Source organism: Mirounga leonina, unplaced genomic scaffold, assembly GCF_011800145.1.
Source record: "Mirounga leonina isolate KUSES-001 unplaced genomic scaffold, KU_Mleo_1.0 Mir_200, whole genome shotgun sequence".
In the NCBI taxonomy this organism is placed as follows: Eukaryota; Metazoa; Chordata; class Mammalia; order Carnivora; family Phocidae; genus Mirounga; species Mirounga leonina.
Genome location: NW_023270503.1, coordinates 3,613,400 through 3,632,377, shown reverse-complemented (window position 1 = coordinate 3,632,377; position 18,978 = coordinate 3,613,400). Strand labels below are relative to the sequence as shown.

Here is an 18,978-nt window from a genome sequence, read left to right as displayed (position 1 = left end):
ATTTATGAGTATGTGAGAACTTAGTGCATAGCATAGGTAGCAAATAATTCGGTGAGAAGAGACTAATCAATAAATGCTAAGTTAGGACAGTTGGGAAGAAATTAAAATTAGGTTTGAGCCTCAATAATGAGCAAAAATAAGTCCTATCTAATCAAAGACCTGGATGTGGAAAACAAAATTATAAAAGTTTTAGAAGCACATATAGAGCATGACTTTTGACCTTGGTATAGGTAATATTTCTTAAAGAATACCTCAATAAGCACAAACCATACAAGAAATAATTGATACATTTGGCTACCTCAAAATTAAAAACATTGATATGACTAAACTCACCAAAAGTTAAATTAAAAAATAAGAGATTTGGGGCACCTGGGTGGCTCAGTCGGTTAAGCGTCTGTCTTCGGCTCAGGTCGTGATCCCAGGGTCCTGGGATCGAGCCCCGCATCGGGCTCCCTGCTCAGCGGGAGGCCTGCTTCTCCCTCTCCCACTCCATCTGCTTGTGTTCCCTCTCTCGCTGTGTCTCTCTCTGTCAAATAAATAAATAAAATCTTTAAAAAAAGATAAGAGATTAAACTGGGAAAGTGTATTTACTGTATAGATAACAGAATGATCATTATCAAAACTTTACAAATTAATAAGAAAGAGACAACTCTTCCCAACTGAAGAAAGGAAAAGGACATAAAAAACCCTTCCATAGATGAGGAAACACAAATACATAATAAACATATGAAAATATATTTAATCTCACTAATTATCAGGGAAATGCAAATTAAAATAACCAGATACCATTTTTAACCCATCAGATTGGGAAAAATCATGAACTCTAATAGTATCAAGTATTGGCATGGATATGGAGAAATGATATTCTCATTCAATAATAGTGAGAAGTAAATTGGTATAGGTATTTTGTGGAGCAATTTGGCAATAACTACTAAAGCTGAAAATACTCATAGTAGGGATGCCTGGGTGGCTCAGTCGGTTGGGCATCTGCCTTCAGCTCAGGTCATGATCCCAGGGTCCTGGGATCGAGCCCCACATTGGGCTCCTTGCTCAGCAGGGAGCCTGCTTCTCCCGCTGCCTGATGCTCCCCCTGCTTGTGCTCTCTCTCTCTCTCTGATAAATAAATAAAATCTTAAATGATATGCTATATGCTGGCTAACTGAACATAATTTAAAAATGCTCATAGTATACAATCCATTAATTAACACTTTTAATTATTACCCTAGGGAAATGTTTATACATGTATGCAAGGAATGTGTATAAGCATATCCACTGCAGCATTATTTTGGTATCTAAACACTGGAAATAATCTAAATACCCATCAATAAAGGGACTTTTAAAAAAAGTTACAGTGTTTTTGGGGTACCTGGGTGGCTCAGTTGGTTAAGCAGCCAACTCTTGATTTCCACTCAGGTCATGATCTCAGGGTCCTAGGACTAAGCTCCACACTGGGTGGGGAGTCTGCTTCAGGATTCTCTCTCCCTCTCCCTTTGCCCCTACCCCCTCAAATAAATAAATAAATCTAAAAAAATGTTTTTTAAATTACAGTGTTTTCATATTATAGAATACCATACAGCAGCTAAAAGGAATAAAATATATTTCTTTACATATATGAATTGATCTCAATGTTGAGTAAATAAAAGCAATTTTAAGAAGTACATATGTACTATGATATCAATTATATGTTTTTAAAGTCATTAAACATATGCAAAATATTAACAATAATCATCTCTGGATGTTGGGAACACAAGTGTTAGTTTTATCATTTTCTCTATTTTTCTGTAGTTAAAATGTTTCTCAAAAATGATGCAAAAAAGAACAAGTAGGGAGTGGTTAAGTGTTTCAAGTGCCATATTCAGGTCTAATTAGATAAAAACTGAGCATTATACATTGGATTTAGCCAGTAACTATTATTAAGTCAGTAACTTAATTAAGCATCTACTAAGTGCAAGGTAAGTAACTATTAAGTCAGTAACTATTATTAAGCATCTATTAAGTGCAAGGTATTTTGACTTGTCACAGCATGGGGAAGTAGAGTATAAGCCTAAAGGCAAGATACAGCTTTCATGATTTTGACTCTGTAGCTTTTATTTACATAATGATGGTGGTGGTGACGATAAAAGCTTCAATAAACCATTTACATAAAAATCTCAAATCTCCTGTATCAACTAATTGCAAACTCTCTGCTTAGGTAGGGTTTTTGGATCGGCAGAGGACATTGGCCTTGCTGGAAACATTCTATGACCAAAGTTCAAAAACGCTTAGAAGTTTGCTGCGAAACCCAAGACAATGTAAGTGCCATTCAGAGGGAGTATGCTCAAACTAGAATGACGTAATATACTCCTATGATAAAAGTCATTGTATTCCCATGGAATCCCTTCACGTGATATCTCCCTTAGATCATGATAGCTGATCTAACTGTTCATTCCTCACAAAATTCACTCTTCATCACAACTAGATGTATTTTTCACTATAGTCCAATACTAAAAGTTGTCAAGTTAGAACTCAATTTTAAGTTCATTCAAATGAAGAGGTGCTTGAGTGGCAATCTGAATGTTTTGGAAATTAAGTTGGTAATGGTAATTCCAGTTTTAATGTCCAACTTAGAATTCTAAAATTTCTAAGAAAAATGTTTCCTTCTCCCAAGCATTTTTACTTCTCCACTTTTACTGAAATTATACAGTAAGATATCTTTTTTATATTACTACCAAAACAAGGAGGATTATGGGGGTTTTTTTGAGAGGGAAAAAGGGGGGAGGGGCCAAGGGAGAAGGAGAGAGAGAATCTTAAGCCGACTTCACGCCCAGCACAGAGCCTGATGTGGCACTTGATCTCACAACCCTGAGATCATGACCTGAGTTGAAATCAAGAGCCAGATGTTTAACCAACTGAGCCACCCAGATGCTCCATTTTTATTTTTTAAACAGAAAGCCTTTGAATGGATGGGTTTTCCAAAGAATGTCGATAATTTAGTTCTGTGTGAAAATAGTTGGACACTTAAAAATCTATGGGTGATATAGAGTAGTCCTGGACACCAGAGTTGTTTTGTTATTATTGTTGTTTTACTGTTTGAGTGGGATTCCAGTGAATGCTATCCAATCTTTCCCTAGAATTCTGAACCAGGTGTTCACATAACTTGTGGAGGAAAAGAATTGAGGAATGAAGAAGAAAGAAAGGGAGAGAATAAGGAAGGGGGAGAAAATGAATATTAGGAAAACATAGCCCAGTGAATGATAGAGATTTGCTTTTATTTTGATATTGTAGATATTTAAAAGGTATTTGAGGTGGAAGACATGTGTCCTCTTCCTCATCCCTATGCTATGCTTGTTGTTGGAGGACCATAAATAGAGGATAAATTCTATTGTCTTGACAGTCTAAGCAACTCTCCAAGTAGAAAAGGAAGAATCATGCTATATCCAAAACCACACCTATTAGGAAGGGGTAATTTCTAACTTACAGTAGTGACCATCTTTTATGTTCCCTTGAATATCTTTTTTGCTTTTATTGTGTTGTAGGTAAAGGTAACTGTTATTTATTTAAAGCAATAGGCCTATGTTAAATTACTGTGATCAACACTGTATTGCATTAATTTACTAGCTCTGATTCTTCATTATAACATCAATTGTTTAGGGAAATTTTTTTTTTTTTTTTCTGCATTAGGGCCATTCATTGAATTTGAAGAGATAGACTTGCCTGAGTTCTGGGGAGACATGGATAATCAGAAACATATTTATGAAGACTTTGACAAAGTGCTCTTAGAGATGAATGCATTACTTTCTGAAAAACATGCTAGCAAAACCCAAAGCAAGTTGTTAGAAACTCCAGAAGATCAACATAAACATGATGAACATAATGAATCAACACTGCCAGAAGAGCAGAGAGAGACGACTTCAGAACAAGAACCAAACAGAATTTCAACCGAAGAACAACAAGACAGAGAGTCAACTGGAGAAAAAGAACTATACAGAGAATCAGTAACAGAACAAGAAACCCACACAGGGTCAACTCCAGAACAAGGATCAAGTAGAGAGTTAATAGAACAAAGACCACATGGTGACTCAGTCATAGAACAAGGGCCACCACAAAGAGTGTCATCTTCAGAACAAGGAGTCAACATGGAATCAACTGCAGAACAAGGACTCTACAGAGAATCAATATCAGCACAAGGACAACACAAAGGGTCAACAGCAGAACAAGGATCACACAGAGAGTCAGTAGCAGAACAAGGATCACACAAAGGGTCAGCTGCAGAACAAGAACCATCCAGAGAGATAATTCCAGAAAAACAACAGGATTCAACTTTACAGTCAGAAAGAGGTAGTATCTTCAGAGAAAGTAAAATATCTAGGGAGGCTACTTCCTATGAGTACACTGAAATCTCCCCATGGGAAGAGAAGACTCAGGAGCAAATATATGAAGAGGAACTATCTGTGAGTCCTGAACTGCAAGAGGAAGTCCCAACGTCAAGAAGAAAAGATCATCTTTCAGGTAGTAACGCATTTCACCTATGACATCAGCTTCATGTTTGTGGAGTGATTGTTTAAGTCTTTTCAGAAAATACTCATTCCAATTAGGATCTTTTCTGGCATACCAGATCATTCAAACCTTAGATATTTTGCTACGCAACATGTGTCCAGGCCTTGAACAATCAATTAAATACAAACCAGAATGTTTCTATTGTCAATTTACCTCGAATTCCTTTTGCACGGGAAGCCCATTCATAAGGAAGCAATCTGGTAATATTATCTATATAGAAATATAGAAAATTTCACTGGACTCCTGAAAAGGCAGTAGAAGCCCTTTCGGAGTTTTGTTTTGTTTTTTAAGATTTTATTTATTTATTTGAGAGAGAGAGAAAGCGGGAAGAGACGCAGAGGAACAGGGACAAGTAGACTCTGTGCTGAGCACAGAGCCCAATGCGGGGCCCAATCCCAGGACCCTGAGATATGACCTGAGCCAAAAACAAGAATCGGTCGATTAACCGACTGAGCCACCCAGGGGCCCTAGAAGCCTTTTCATTTTAAATGTGGTGGTGTCTAATATTAGAAGCCACTTTTTAAAATGTCTTTTATTTCAACTATAACCTGGATCTTGCATTTTTTAGTTATATAAGATGTATGTTCTAGAAGAGTTTCTGAAAGTTATATTTAAGACAGAAAACACTCTGCATGTCAAATATTTATTCTGCAGAAGACTTTTCCTCTGAATTGCCTATGCCAATGTATGCCTTTTTGTTGAAAGATTCGAGCTTCTTAGAAAGCCAGTCTCAATACCACTTAAGACCTCAGTTAGTCATAAATATTTTTAAAGTTCTGCTCTTTAATTTTAAGGACCCACAGTCCCAAAGAAAATCCTTATTCAAAACTCCTAAGACATGAGTAACCTGTGTTCTAGATTCTACATTATCAGTAATTAAATTGAAATATCTCATTTTTTCAGCATTATGTTTGGTTGTCCATAAAATAGGGCTATTAATTTTTGGCTCTCCATACATAGTAGGGATGCAGCTAGGAAAATCATGAAGTTACTATTCAATCAGTTGTTATTAGTAAGGACTTAATTTTGTTAGGTGTAACAGTGATCCAAAATGACAGTGTCTTAAAAAAAAAACATAAACAGGGCGCCTGGGTGGCTCAGTTGGTTAAGCGACTGCTTTCGGCTCAGGTCATGATCCTGGAGTCCCGGGATCGAGTCCCGCATCGGGCTCCCTGCTCAGCAGGGAGTCTGCTTCTCCCTCTGACCCTCCCCCCTCTCATGTGCTCTCTCTCTCATTCTCTCTGTCTCAAATAAATAAATAAAATCTTAAAAAAAAAAAAAACATAAACAAAACCAAAACAAAATAGCAATGTCTAAACAACATAGGAGTTTCTTTCCTTTTGATATAAAAGTTAAAACTTATATGACAGTTCAGTCCCATGAACTCAGCAGTGGCTCAAGTTCTATCTTGTGTCCCCTCTAACCACATAGTCCTGGATGACTCACTACCGTGTCCATATTCTAACCAAAAGGTAAGGAGAAAAAAGAAGGGGTAGGCATTACATCACTTGCCCACACATCACATTGGTCAGAATTTAGGCATTTGGTGACATCTAACTGTGACAGAGCTAGGAAATGTAGCCCTCAGATTGAGTGGCCAAATTTGGGTACAACAAATAGCTTTTGTCATAGAGCTGCTCTCAACAACTAAAGTTATTAAGTGATATCATTGTGGTTGAATGTGACACAACATAAATGGGAAATAACCTGATAGAACGTTTTTGTTGTTCTATATGCAAGACATTTTTCTCATTCATTAACTTAGGAATATATCATAGAGTATATAAAGTCCAATTTATAGGCATTTTCTTTTTTTTCTTTCAGTTTTTATTTAAATTCCAGTTCATTATAGCCACTTTCTTTTGTTCCTTTTAGAAACGACAAAAAAGGAAAGTCAGAAAGATCCATCCTGTGAAAAGTCCCAAGAAATAGAAGGAAAGTCATGGTCAGGTGACTCATTTAATCCTCCTTTCATTTATAATCTAGAACAAAAACATTATGAAAGTGAAATTAAATTGTCTGTGTTATGGAATGTATATGTTGTAGGCGAACTTTTGACTTGTAACTGGAAGATGAATTGTATCAAATGTGAAGATGAGGAACAAGCAAACTTACTCCTCGGTAACTCCAGGTTTACAGGTACGTGTTAGCAACCAAACTAGGAAGACTAGATGGCAGTCCAATTGATGAATTTAATTTACTGTGGTACGCCATGATAAAAACTGAACTTAGCCAAGACATGATGGCAGGGTGATCCTTGCATTATTTTGTCCCTGAGCTGATGGATCTAAACATAGACAAGATGAATGTTTTTGGTGGTAGTGTACATGTAGGCATGTGCTATTGAGGGATGCTTTTCTGCTTTAAAACATGTGCATTAGTATACAATTTGTTTTTACCATTACATGGCCCTACAACCGCTTTGAAGATATGATCCAGGTATACAAAGGGAATCAGATATCAGATATTAGAACTCAATAGAAATCAATCCAGGCTAATGGGTATTAAGGAGGGCACGTTCTGCATGGAGCACTGGGTGTTATGCACAAACAATGAATCATGGAACACTACATCAAAAACTAATGATGTAATGTATGGTGATTAACATAACAATAAAAAAGTCAAAAAAAGAAAGAAAGAAATCAGTCCAGCGATTCCTCTCCCTGGTAGTTCCATAACTCAACATGTGAGACAGGTTTGAATCTGTCTTGTTTTTAAAGACTTATAAACTAAGATCGACTTAACAGAGCAAAGAGTAGCTTTTAGCTCTCAGATAAACCATGTATTTAACAATGATTGTTCCAACAAGTACTCATATTTTACTGCAGTGCTATTTTATCATTTTATCTTCCACCAACAAGTAGTAGAACTAATTATATTAAGATTATTTTCTTCCTCTCTGCAGACTTTTTTCTCATTTAAGCCTGGGTCAAATAACAAACTTTCTATCCTCAAAATACTTTGGTAAAAATGCATGGCATCGGTCAAGCTCCTGTGGCCTGCTAGTTCGTGTTCTTCTTCTCCTGGTCTTACTTCTTTTTTTAAAATTTATTTTAAAAGATTTTATTTATTTATTTGACAGAGAGAGAGAACACAAGTAGGCAGAGCGGCAGGCAGAGAGAGAGGGAGAAGCAGGCTCCCCGCTGAGCAGGGAGCCAGATGCAGGGCTTGATCCCAGGACCCTGGGATCATGACCTGAGCCGAAGGCAGATGCTTAACCGACTGAGCCACCTGGTCTTACTTCTTTATTTCAGTTTTGCTTTACCATTTAAAAAAACTGCATGGGTGATTATTTTTAGGTCATGTCAAATCTCATATGGAAGGCATGAGGGTGTGAATGATTGAATCGGTGAATAAATCAAACATAAGTCACTGGGCTGATATTTTATGAAATATACTTCATATTATAAGACTGGGCTCAAGATAAATATATTAGTCAAGACTCTTTGGGGGAGAGGTTGCTGTAGTATTTATAGATTTATTTAACTGTCAAATCCAAACCACAGCTGGCTTCAGGCACAAATGAATCCAAGGGCTCAATAACAGCAGTGAGACACTGTCTCTGCCTCTCAGCCCTGTTCCTCTCTGTGTAACTTTCAGTTTTAGGTCGTTTTCTCCATGTCGTGATAGAGATGTCCATAAGAGTATTGCTAAGCCTACAGCCTATGTTCAGGAATCAGAATGCTAAAAGAGTGATTCTTCCCCAGTAGTTCCCAAAAAGTTCTGGGGCTCATTCTCATTGGTATTTAGTGGATCACATTGCTGTCATATGGGAATCATTGGCCAGACCTATATCACATGGTCTTGTAGCAAAGGTGGGGGGTGCTCAGTACCACCTGATTCATCTAAATCTATAAAGAACTTACCAAACTCAATACCCAAAAAACAAATAATCCAGTTAAGAGATGGGCAGAAGACATGAATAGACATTTTTCCAAAGAAGACATACAGATGGCCAACAGACACAGGAAAAGATGCTCAACCTCACTCCTCATCAGGGAAATACAAATCAAAACTACAATGAGATATCACCTCACACCTGTCAGAATGGCTACAATTAACAACACAGGAAACAACAGGTATTGGCGAGGATACAGAGAAAGGGGAACCATCTTACACTGTTAGTGGGAATGCAAACTGGTGCAGCCACTGTGGAGAACAGTATAGAGGTTCCTCAAAAAATTAAAAATAGAGCTACCCTACAACCCAGCAATTGCACTACTAGGTATTTACCCAAAGGATACAAAAATAATAATTCAAAGGGATACATGTACCCCGATGTTTATAGCAGCATTATCAACAATAGCCAAATTATGGAAAGAGCCCAACTGTCCGTCGATTGATGAATGGATAAGGAAGATGTAGTGTAGGGGTGCCTGGGTGGCTTAGTAGGGTAAGTGTCCTGAGATGGAGCCCCGCATCTGGCTCTGCGCTCAGCGGGGAGTGTACTTGTCTCTCTGCCTCTCCCTCTGCCCCTCCCCCCACTTGAGTTTTCTCTCTCTCTCTCAAATAAATAAATAAGATCTTTTTTAAAAAAAGAAAAGAAGATGTAATATATATTACATATAATATATAAAATATATATAATGAAATATTACTCAGTCATTAAAAAAGAATGAAATCTTGTCCTTTGCAACGAAGTGAATGGAGCTAGAGTATATTACGCTAAGCGAAAAAGTGAAAGACAAATATCATATGATTTCATTCATATGTGGAATTCAAGAAACAAACAAGCAAAGGAGAAAAAATAAGACAGAGAGAGAGAGAGAGAAACAGACTCTATAATTATAGAGAACAAACTGATGGTTACCAGGGCAGAGATGGGGGGTGGGGGGAATGGTTTAAACAGGTGATGGGGATTAAAGAGGGCACTTGTGATGAGCACAGGGTGATGTATGGAAGTATTGAATCACTATATTGTACACCTGAAACTAATATCACACTATATGTTAACTAACTGGAATTTAAATAAAAACTTGAAACATAAAAAAAATTAACATAAAAGAATAAGATGATAAATTAGATCTCATCAAATAAAACTTTTTTTCTTAAAACATGCATTAAAGAAGTGCATATATAAGCCACAGATATGGAAAAAATACTTAAAATATTTGCAAAATTTATATCTGACAAAGGACTGCTATCCAGGAAATATTAAGATCTTCAACAACTCGGGCACCTGGGTGGCTTAGTTGGTTAAGCGACTGCCTTCGGCTCAGGTCATGATCCTGGAGTCCCGGGATTGAGTCCCGCATCAGGCTCCCTGCTCAGCAGGGAGTCTGCTTCTCCCTCTGGCCCTCCCCCCTCTCATGTGCTCTCTCCCTCTCTCATTCTCTCTCTCAAATAAATAAATCTTTAAAAAAAAAAAGATCTTCAACAACTCAAAAATAAAAATATAAACAACATAATATAAATTAGCAGAACATGTTGCTAGATGCTTCACAAATCAAATACATAAGAATGAGTAATGAACACATGAAAAAGTGTGCAATGTCATTAGTCATCATGAAAAACAGACTAACATTACAATGAGAAACCACTACATATGACCCGAATGGCTAAAATGAAAAAGACTGACAACACTGACTCTTGGCAAGATTGTGGAGAAACTGGAACTCTTCAGGATTGTTGGTGGGAGTTTAAAATGTTACAGTTACTTCAGAAAATATCTGTGTGTTGTAAAACCAAACACATATTTACCCATGATCCAGATATTCCAATCCCAGTTATTTATCCAATAGAGTTAAAAGCATGTTTACAACAACAACAGCAAAACATATATAAGAATATGTAAACCAGGTATATTTATAATAGCCTGAACTTTCTGGAAACATTCCAGGTATCTATCAGTAAGAGAATAAATAAAAATTGTGACATATTTATAAATCAAATATTACTCAGCCATAAAAATGAACTATTGGTACATGTGAAATGAAAATAAAAATATAAGCTGACAGTGGGGAAGAGATGTTTTCCTCATGAAGGGAGTGTGGGTTTCTGACAGGAAAAAAAGTAGCAGATGTTTATTACAATACGTATTTGTATATTTTCTCTAAGCTTTAAGAAATTGTTCACTTTACTGTTTGTTGTATGTTTCCTGCTTAATAGACCTACACTCAATTATCAGAAATATTCAGTCTTACAAGGAAGTAAAAGGTAGAAGTGCTTTCAATGGAGTTTCCTTAAATCTGCTCCAGTTTGTGCAACTTCTGGAGACATTTATTGGTGAAGATGCCCCCTTGAGTGTCAGTGAGACCCTCACATCCTTTTTTAAGCGGGGCTATGTTGAAACAGAAGAAGAGAAAATAAGTGGCTTAGAACAGGTGAGTAATATTATTTATCAATAAAACAGGTGGAGTCACTATTATTAATAAATCTCTCAACCTCAGTTGCTCCTAATGTGGCCCTTTAAAAATTTATAACCAAGGTGCCCCTGGTGGCTCACTTGGTTGAGCATCTGACTCTTGATCTCAACTCAGGTCTTGATCTCAGGGTCATGAGTTCAAGCCCTGCATTGGGCTCCACAAGGAGCATGAAGTCTACTTAAAAAAGAAATAGGGCGCCTGGGTGGCTCAGTCGTTAGGTGTCTGCCTTCGGCTCAGGTCATGATCCCAGGGTCCTGGAATCGAGTCCCCCATCGGGCTCCTTGCTTGGTGGGGAGTCTGGTTCTCCCTCTCCCTCTGCCCCTGCTTGTGTCCCCTCTCTTGCTGTGTCCCTCTCTGTCAAATAAATAAAATCTCAAAAAAAAAGAAAGTTCCTTAAAAAAAGATTTATAACCAAACTTATCTCTTTATTTCAATGAGCATAGCCATTAAGTATTTTATTTTATTGTCAAATGTTCTGAGATCACACTCCAGAGAATTCATTCCCCTAATAATAACATGATTGCTGGTGGCAGGAGATGGTTTATTGTACAGCTTTCTTTTTCCTCCTCTGAAGCTTGAAGAGCAGATTCTGAGGAGTAGAAATGTGTATGTTCAAAAAAATGTGTGTGTATGCACACTATCTGCTGTGTGAATGCATTTACTAATGCACATACCTAGGGGTACAATTATGATTTGTATATGTATTTTTATTCATGTGAATCCAGGTGATACATGTTTCCTAAGAAGTCAGTTCCTACTTGATGATAGATAAATGCATACGCCTTAGCTGATATAAACAATTTATGTGCCCTTTTAGGAAATATATACATTACATTCACTGGACATATTCACTAATCTCAGCAGCCTTATGAGTCTTCTCAACCTAATTCTAGAATTGATATCCCTTTTGCCTCCTCAATTGCAATTTCCCCATTTAACCAAATGCTATATATTCACTTTCTTTTAGCAATTAAATCTAGATAATAATTTAGTTACTATCTGACTGATATAATTAATCTAGTAAAAAATCTAAACGGTAAATAAAATCAATGTCAAGTTAGGTCAATGTTAAGTTATAAAAAATAATTTTTGAACACGGTCATTTTTTCATTGTTTGAACACTGCCCTTCATCCTCTTTCAATACACAGCATATCTCACCAAGAAGCCAGGTAGAGTATGCCATGTGTTTATCATATTCCTAAACAACCAGCGAGGGAGTGGAAAGGAAGGAATCAAAGACTCTTAAGGAGTGTAGCCCCTTTCCTAAGTTAATGTGCTTTAGTCCAATGCAGAGAATGCCTGTTTTTTTGTTTTGTTTTGTTTTTTGTTTTTGGTCTACGAGTGAAACAGAGAAATGGTATTTAGATGATTAAAATTAAATGCTTCATGTCTGCCTTCAGTTAAGGTCATGATTTCAGGGTCCTGGGATGGAGCCCTGCATCGGGCTCCCTGTTGGGCAGGGAATCTGGTTCTTCCTCTCCCTCTGCCCCTCCCCCCCTGCTCCTGCTCTCTCTTGCACATGCTCATGTTCTCTCTCTCTCAAATAAATAAAATCTCTTTAAAAAATTAAATACTTCATTTTCCCATTAATATCATGCTTAGTCCCAGCTATTTTTATAAAGCTGTTTTTAGAAATAGTGCTGTGCTTTTTGGGGAAAAACATAGGTTGGCAGCTAGCACAATGGCTAGTACGTCCTGTGCTTTGTTATCCTGTTTCTATCCTAGGCTAGACAAAATGCTTCCAGAGCCCGACGGGAACTTCTCCTAGAAGCCGTGTTTCACAAGTGGGACAGTGATGGCTCAGGCTTCCTGGATCTGAAGGAAGTTGATGAACTCTTGTACACATACAAGGAGGGAATGGAAAAAGAATCTATGAAGAAAGGTAAAAAGATAAGAATTTTCTTATTAAAGCTGTGGTAGGGCGCCTGGGTGGCTCAGTTGGTTGGGCGACTGCCTTCGGCTCAGGTCATGATCCTGGAGTCCCGGGGTCGAGTCCCGCATCGGGCTCCCTGCTCGGCAGGGAGTCTGCTCCTCCCTCTGACCCTCCCGACCCTCCCCCCTCTCATGTGCTCTCTGTCTCTCTCATTCTCTCTGTCTCAAATAAATAAATAAAATCTTTAAAAAAAAAAAAAGCTGTGGTAACAACTTGGACACCACTATTAGTATGGCTATAATTTTTTTCAGCTTTATTGAGATATAATTAACATAGAACATCATGTAAGTTTAAGGTGTACAGTGTGTTGATTTGATATATTTATATACTGCAAAATGATTACCACAGTAGCATTAGTTAAACACTTTTACCACTTCACATAATTACCATTTCTTTTTTGTAGTGAGAACATTTAAGATCTACTCTCTTAGCAACTTTTACGTATATAATACAGTATTGTTAACTATAATCACCATGCTGTACATTAGATCCACAGAACTTATTCATCTTATAATAGAAGTTTATGCCCTTGGGGGCACCTGGGTGGCTCAGTTAAGCATCCAACTCTTAGTTTCTGCTCAAGTCATGATCTCAGAGTCATAGGAATGAGTCCTGGGTTGGGCTTTGTGCTCAGCGTGGAGTCTGCTTGAGATTCTCTCCCTCTCCCTTTGCCTCTCCCCCTGCTTGCACGTGCTCTCTCTCTCTCTCTCTCTCTCTAAAAATTAAAAACCTTAAAAAAAAAGATGTTTATACACTTTGACCAACATTCCCCCAAATCTCCCCCACCTCCAACCCCTAAGAACCACCATTTTATACTCTGAGTTTGGCTTTTTTAGATTTGACATATAAATGGTATCATACAGTATTTGTCTTTCTCTGTCTGATTTCACTCAGCATAATGGTTTCAAGATCCATCCACGGCAGCATTCCATCTTTTTCATGACTGAATACTATTCCTCTGTGTGTGTGTGTGTGTGTGTGTGTGTGTGTGTGAGAGAGAGAGAGAGAGAGAGAGAGAGAGAATCACATTTTATTTATCCATTCATTCATTGATGGACACTTGGGTTTTTTTTTCATATCTTGACTACTGTGAATAATTCTGCAATGAACACAGTGGTACAGATATCTCTTCAAGATAGTGATTTCATTTCTTTCCATTAGATACTCAGGAGTGGAATTGCTAGATAATATGGTAATTCTATTTTTAATGTTTTGAGGAATCTCCATACTGTTTTTCCTAGTGGTTATACCAATTTACATTCCCACCAGCAGTGCACAAGAGTTCCCTTTTCTCCACATCCTTGTCAACACTTGTTATCTCTTGTCTTTTTGGCACTAGCCATTCTGACAGGTGTGAGATGGTATCTCATTGTCGTTTTGATTTGCATTTCTCTAATTGTAAGTGATGATGAGCATCTTTTCATGCACCTTTTGGTCATTTGCATGTCTTTGGAAATATATCTGTTCAGTTTTTTTGCCCATTTTTTAGTGTCTTGTTTTGTTTTTTGCTGTTTAGTTGTGTGAATTCCTTATAAATTTTGGATATTAACCCCTTGTCAGATATATGATTTGCAAGTATTTTCTCCTATTCCATAGGTTTCCTTTTCATTTTGTTGTTTGCCTCTTTTGTTGTGCAGAAACCTTTTAGTATCAGGTATTCCCCCTTAAATTTACTTTTGCTTTTGTTGCTTATGTTGTATGGCTATAATTTTTTTTATTATGTTATGTTAATCACCATACATTACATCATTAGTTTTTGATGTAGTGTTCCATGATTCATTGTTTGCATATATCACCCAGTGCTCCATTCAATACGTGCCCTCTTTAATACCCATCACCAGGCTAACCCATCCCCCCACCCCCCTCCCCTCCAGAACCCTCTGTTTGTTTCTCAGAGTCCATAGTCTCTCATGGTTCGTCTCCCCCTCCGATTTGCCCCCCTTCATTTTTCCCTTCCTACTATCTTCTTTTTTTTTTTTTTTTTTTAACATATACTGTTTTATTTGTTTCAGAGGTACAGGTCTGTGATTCAACAGTCTTACACAATTCACAGCGCTCACCATAGCACATACCCTCCCCAATGTCTATCACCCAGCCACCCCATCCCTCCCACCCCCGACCACTCCAGCAACCCTCAGTTTGTTTCCTGAGATTAAGAATTCCTCATATCAGTGAGCTCATATGATACATGTCTTTCTCTGATTGACTTATTTCGCTCACATTAATACCCTCCAGTTCCATCCACGTCGTTGCAAATGGCAAGATTTCATTCCTTTTGATGGCTGCATAATATTCCATTGTATATATATACAACATCTTCTTTATCCATTCATCTGTTGATGGACATCTTGGCTCTTCCCATAGTTTGGCTATTGTGGACATTGCTCCTATAAACATCAGGGTGTATGCATCCCTTTGGATCCTTACTTTTATATCTTTGGGGTAAATACCCAGTAGTGCAATTGCTGGGTCATAAGGTAGCTCTATTTTCAACTTTTTGAGGAACCTCCATACTGTTTTCCAAAGTGGCTGCACCAGCTTGCATTCCCACCAACAGTGTAGGAGGGTTCCCCTTTCTCCACAGTCCTGTCAACATCTGTCATTTCCTGACTTGTTAATTTTAGCTATTCTGACTAGTATGAGGTGGTATCTCATTGAGGTTTTGATTTGGATTTCCCTGATGCCGAGCGATATTGAGCACTTTTTCATGTGTCTGTTGGCCATTTGGATGTCTTCTTTGGAAAAATGTCTGTTCATGTCTTCTGCCCATTTCTTGATTGGATTCTTTGTTCTTTGGGTGTTGAGTTTGATAAGTTCTTTATAGATTTTGGATACTAGCCCTTTATCTGATATGTCGTTTGCAAATATCTTCTCTCATTCTGTCAGTTGTCTTTTGGTTTTGTTGACTGTTTCCTTTGCTGTCCAAAAGCTTTTTTTTTTTTTTAAGATTTTATTTATTTATTTGACAGAGAGAGACACAGTGAGAGCAGGATCACAAGCAGGGGGAGAGGGAGAGGGAGAAACAGGCTTCCTGCAGAGCAGGGAGCCCGATGCGGGGCTTGATCCCAGGACCCTGGGATCATGACCTGAGCCAAAGGCAGATGCTTAACGACTGAGCCACCTAGGCGCCCCTGTCCAAAATCTTTTTATCTTGATGAAGTCCCAATAGTTCATTTTTGCCCTTGCTTCCCTTGCCTTTGGCGATGTTTCTAGGAAGAAGTTGCTTTGGCTGAGGTCGAAGAGGTTGCTGCCTGTGTTCTCCTTTAGGATTTTGATGGACTCCTGTCTCACATTGAGGTCTTTCAACCATTTGGAGTCTATTTTTGTGTGTGGTGTAAGGAAATGGTCCAGTTTCATTCTTCTGCATGTGGCTGTCCAATTTTCCCAACACCATTTGTTGAAGAGACTGTCTTTTTTCCCTTGGACATTCTTCCCTGCTTTGTCAAAGATTAGTTGACCATAGAGTTGAGGGTCCATTTCTGGGCTCTCTATTCTGTTCCATTGATCTATGTGTCTGTTTTTGTGCCAGTACCATACTGTCTTGATGATGACAGCTTTGTAATAGAGCTGGAAGTCCAGAATTGTGATGCCGCCAGCTTTGCTTTTCTTTTTCAACATTCCTCTGGCTATGTGGGGTCTTTTCTGGTTTCATATGAATTTTAGGGTTATTTGTTCCATTTCTTTGAAAAAAGTGGATGGTATTTTGATGGGGATTGCATTGAATGTGTAGATTGCTTTAGGTAGCATTGACATCTTCACAATATTTGTTCTTCCAATCCATGAGCATGGAACGTTTTTCCATTTCTTTGTGTCTTCCTCAATTTCTTTCATGAGTATTTTCTAGTTTTCGGAGTACAGATCCTTTGCCTCTTTGGTTAGATTTATTCCTAGGTATCTTATGGTTTTGGGTGCAATTGTAAATGGGATCGACTCCTTAATTTCTCTTTCTTCTGTCTTGTTGTTGGTGTATAGGAATGCCACTGATTTCTGTGCATTGATTTTATATCCTGCCACTTTACTGAATTCCTGTATGAGTTCTAGCACTTTTGGGGTGGAGTCTTTTGGGTTTTCCACATAAAGTATCATATCATCTGCAAAAAATGAGAGTTTGACTTCTTCTTTGCTGATTTGGATGCCTTTTATTTCTTTTTGTTGTCTGATTGCTGTGGCTAGGACTTCTAATACTATGTTAAATAGCAGTGGTGATAGTGGACATCCCTGCCGTGTTCCTGACCTTAGGGGGAAAGCTCTCAGTTTTTCCCCATTGAGAATGATATTCGCTGTGGGTTTTTCATAGATGGCTTTTATGATATTGAGGTATGTACCCTCTATGCCTATACTCTGTAGAGTTTTGATCAAGAAAGGATGCTGTACTTTGTCAAATGCTTTTTCTGCATCTATTGAGAGGATCATATGGTTCTTGTTTTTTCTTTTATTAATGTATTGTATCACATTGATTGATTTGCAGATGTTGAACCAACCTTGCGGCCCAGGGATACATCCCACTTGGTCGTGGTGAATAATCCTTTTAATGTACTGTTGGATCCTATTGGCTAGTATTATGGTGAGAATTTTTGCATCCATATTCATCAAGGATATTGGTCTGTAATTCTCCTTTTTGATGGGGTCTTTGTCTGGTTTGGGGATCAAGGTAATGCTGGCCTCATAAAAGGAGTTTGGAAGTTTTCCTTCCATTTCTATTTTTTGTAACAGTTTCAGAAGAATAGGTATTAACTCTTCTTGAAATGTTTGGTAGAATTCCCCTGGGAAGCCATCTGGCCCTGGGCTTTTGTTTTTTGGGAGATTTTTGATGACTGCTTCAATTTCCTTAGTGGTTATAGGTCTGTTCAGGTTTTCTGTTTCTTCCTGGTTCAGTTTTGGTAGTTGATACATCTCTGGGAATGCATCCATTTCTTCCAGATTGCTTAAATTGCTGGCATAGAGTTGCTCATAATATGTTCTTATAATTGTTTGTATTCCTTTGGTGTTGGTTGTGATCTCTTTCATTCATGATTTTATTTATTTTATTTTATTTATTTATTTTATTTTATTTATTTGGGTCATTTCTCTTCTCTTTTTGGTAAGTCTGCGCAGGGGTTTATCAATCTTGTTAATTCTTTCAAAGAACCAGCTCCTAGTTTCGTTGATCTGTTCTACTGTTCTTTTAGTTTCTATTTCATTGATTTCTGCTCTGATCTTTATTATTTCTCTTCTCCTGCTGGGTTTAGGCTTTATTTGCTGTTCTTTCTCCAGCTCCTTTAGGTGGAGGGTTAGGCTGTGTACTTGAGACCTTTCTTGTTTCTTGAGAAAGGCTTGTATTGCTATCTACTTTCCTCTTAGGACTGCCTTTGCTGCATCCCAAAGATTTTGAACAGTTGTGTTTTCATTTTCATTGGTTTCCATGAATTTCTTAAATTCTTCTTTAATTTCCTGGTTGACCCATTCATTCTTCAGTAGGATGCTCTTTAGTCTCCATGTATTTGAGTTCTTTCCGACTTTCCTCTTGTGATTGAGTTCTAGTTTCAAAGCATTGTGGTCTGAAAATATGCAGGGAATGATCCCAATCTTTTGGTACCGGTTGAGACCTGATTTATGACCCAGGATGTGATCTATTCTGGAGAATGTTCCATGGGCACTAGAGAAGAATGTGTATTCTGTTGCTTTGGGATGGAATGTTCTGAATATGTCTGTGAAGTCCATTTGGTCCAGTGTGCCATTTAAAGTCTTTATTTCCTTGTTGATCTTTTGCTTAGATGATCTGTCCATTTCAGCGAGGGGGGTGTTAAAGTCCCCCACTATTATTGTATTGTTGTCGATGTGTTTCTTTGCTTTTGTTATTAATTGGCTTATATAATTGGCTGCTCCCATGTTAGGGGCATAGATATTTACAATTGTTATATCTTCTTGTTGGATAAACTCTTTAAGTAGGATATAGTGTCCTTCCTCATCTCTTATTACAGTCTTTGGTTTAAAATCTAATTTGTCTGATATAAGGATTGCCACCCCAGCTTTCTTTTGGTGTCCATTAGCACGGTAAATGGTTTTCCACCCCCTCACTTTCAATCTGGAGGTGTCCTTGGGTCTAAAATGAGTCTCTTGCAGACAGCATATCGATGGGTCTTGTTTTTTTATCCAATCTGATA

The 18,978-nt window shown here is 37.8% G+C and overlaps 1 protein-coding gene across 1 annotated transcript in view; it reads left to right on the top strand.

Moving 5' to 3' along the window:
- Window positions 1–18,978, top strand: part of EFCAB5 (EF-hand calcium binding domain 5) — a 195,141-nt gene that overhangs the window by 132,918 nt on the left and 43,245 nt on the right. The window contains exons 10-15 of the mRNA XM_035027657.1: window positions 2,192–2,291; window positions 3,661–4,488; window positions 6,412–6,486; window positions 6,583–6,675; window positions 10,645–10,859; window positions 12,628–12,784. Of these exons, the coding sequence (XP_034883548.1) occupies window positions 2,192–2,291; window positions 3,661–4,488; window positions 6,412–6,486; window positions 6,583–6,675; window positions 10,645–10,859; window positions 12,628–12,784 (1,468 nt within the window). The remainder of the gene's footprint in view (window positions 1–2,191; window positions 2,292–3,660; window positions 4,489–6,411; window positions 6,487–6,582; window positions 6,676–10,644; window positions 10,860–12,627; window positions 12,785–18,978) is intronic.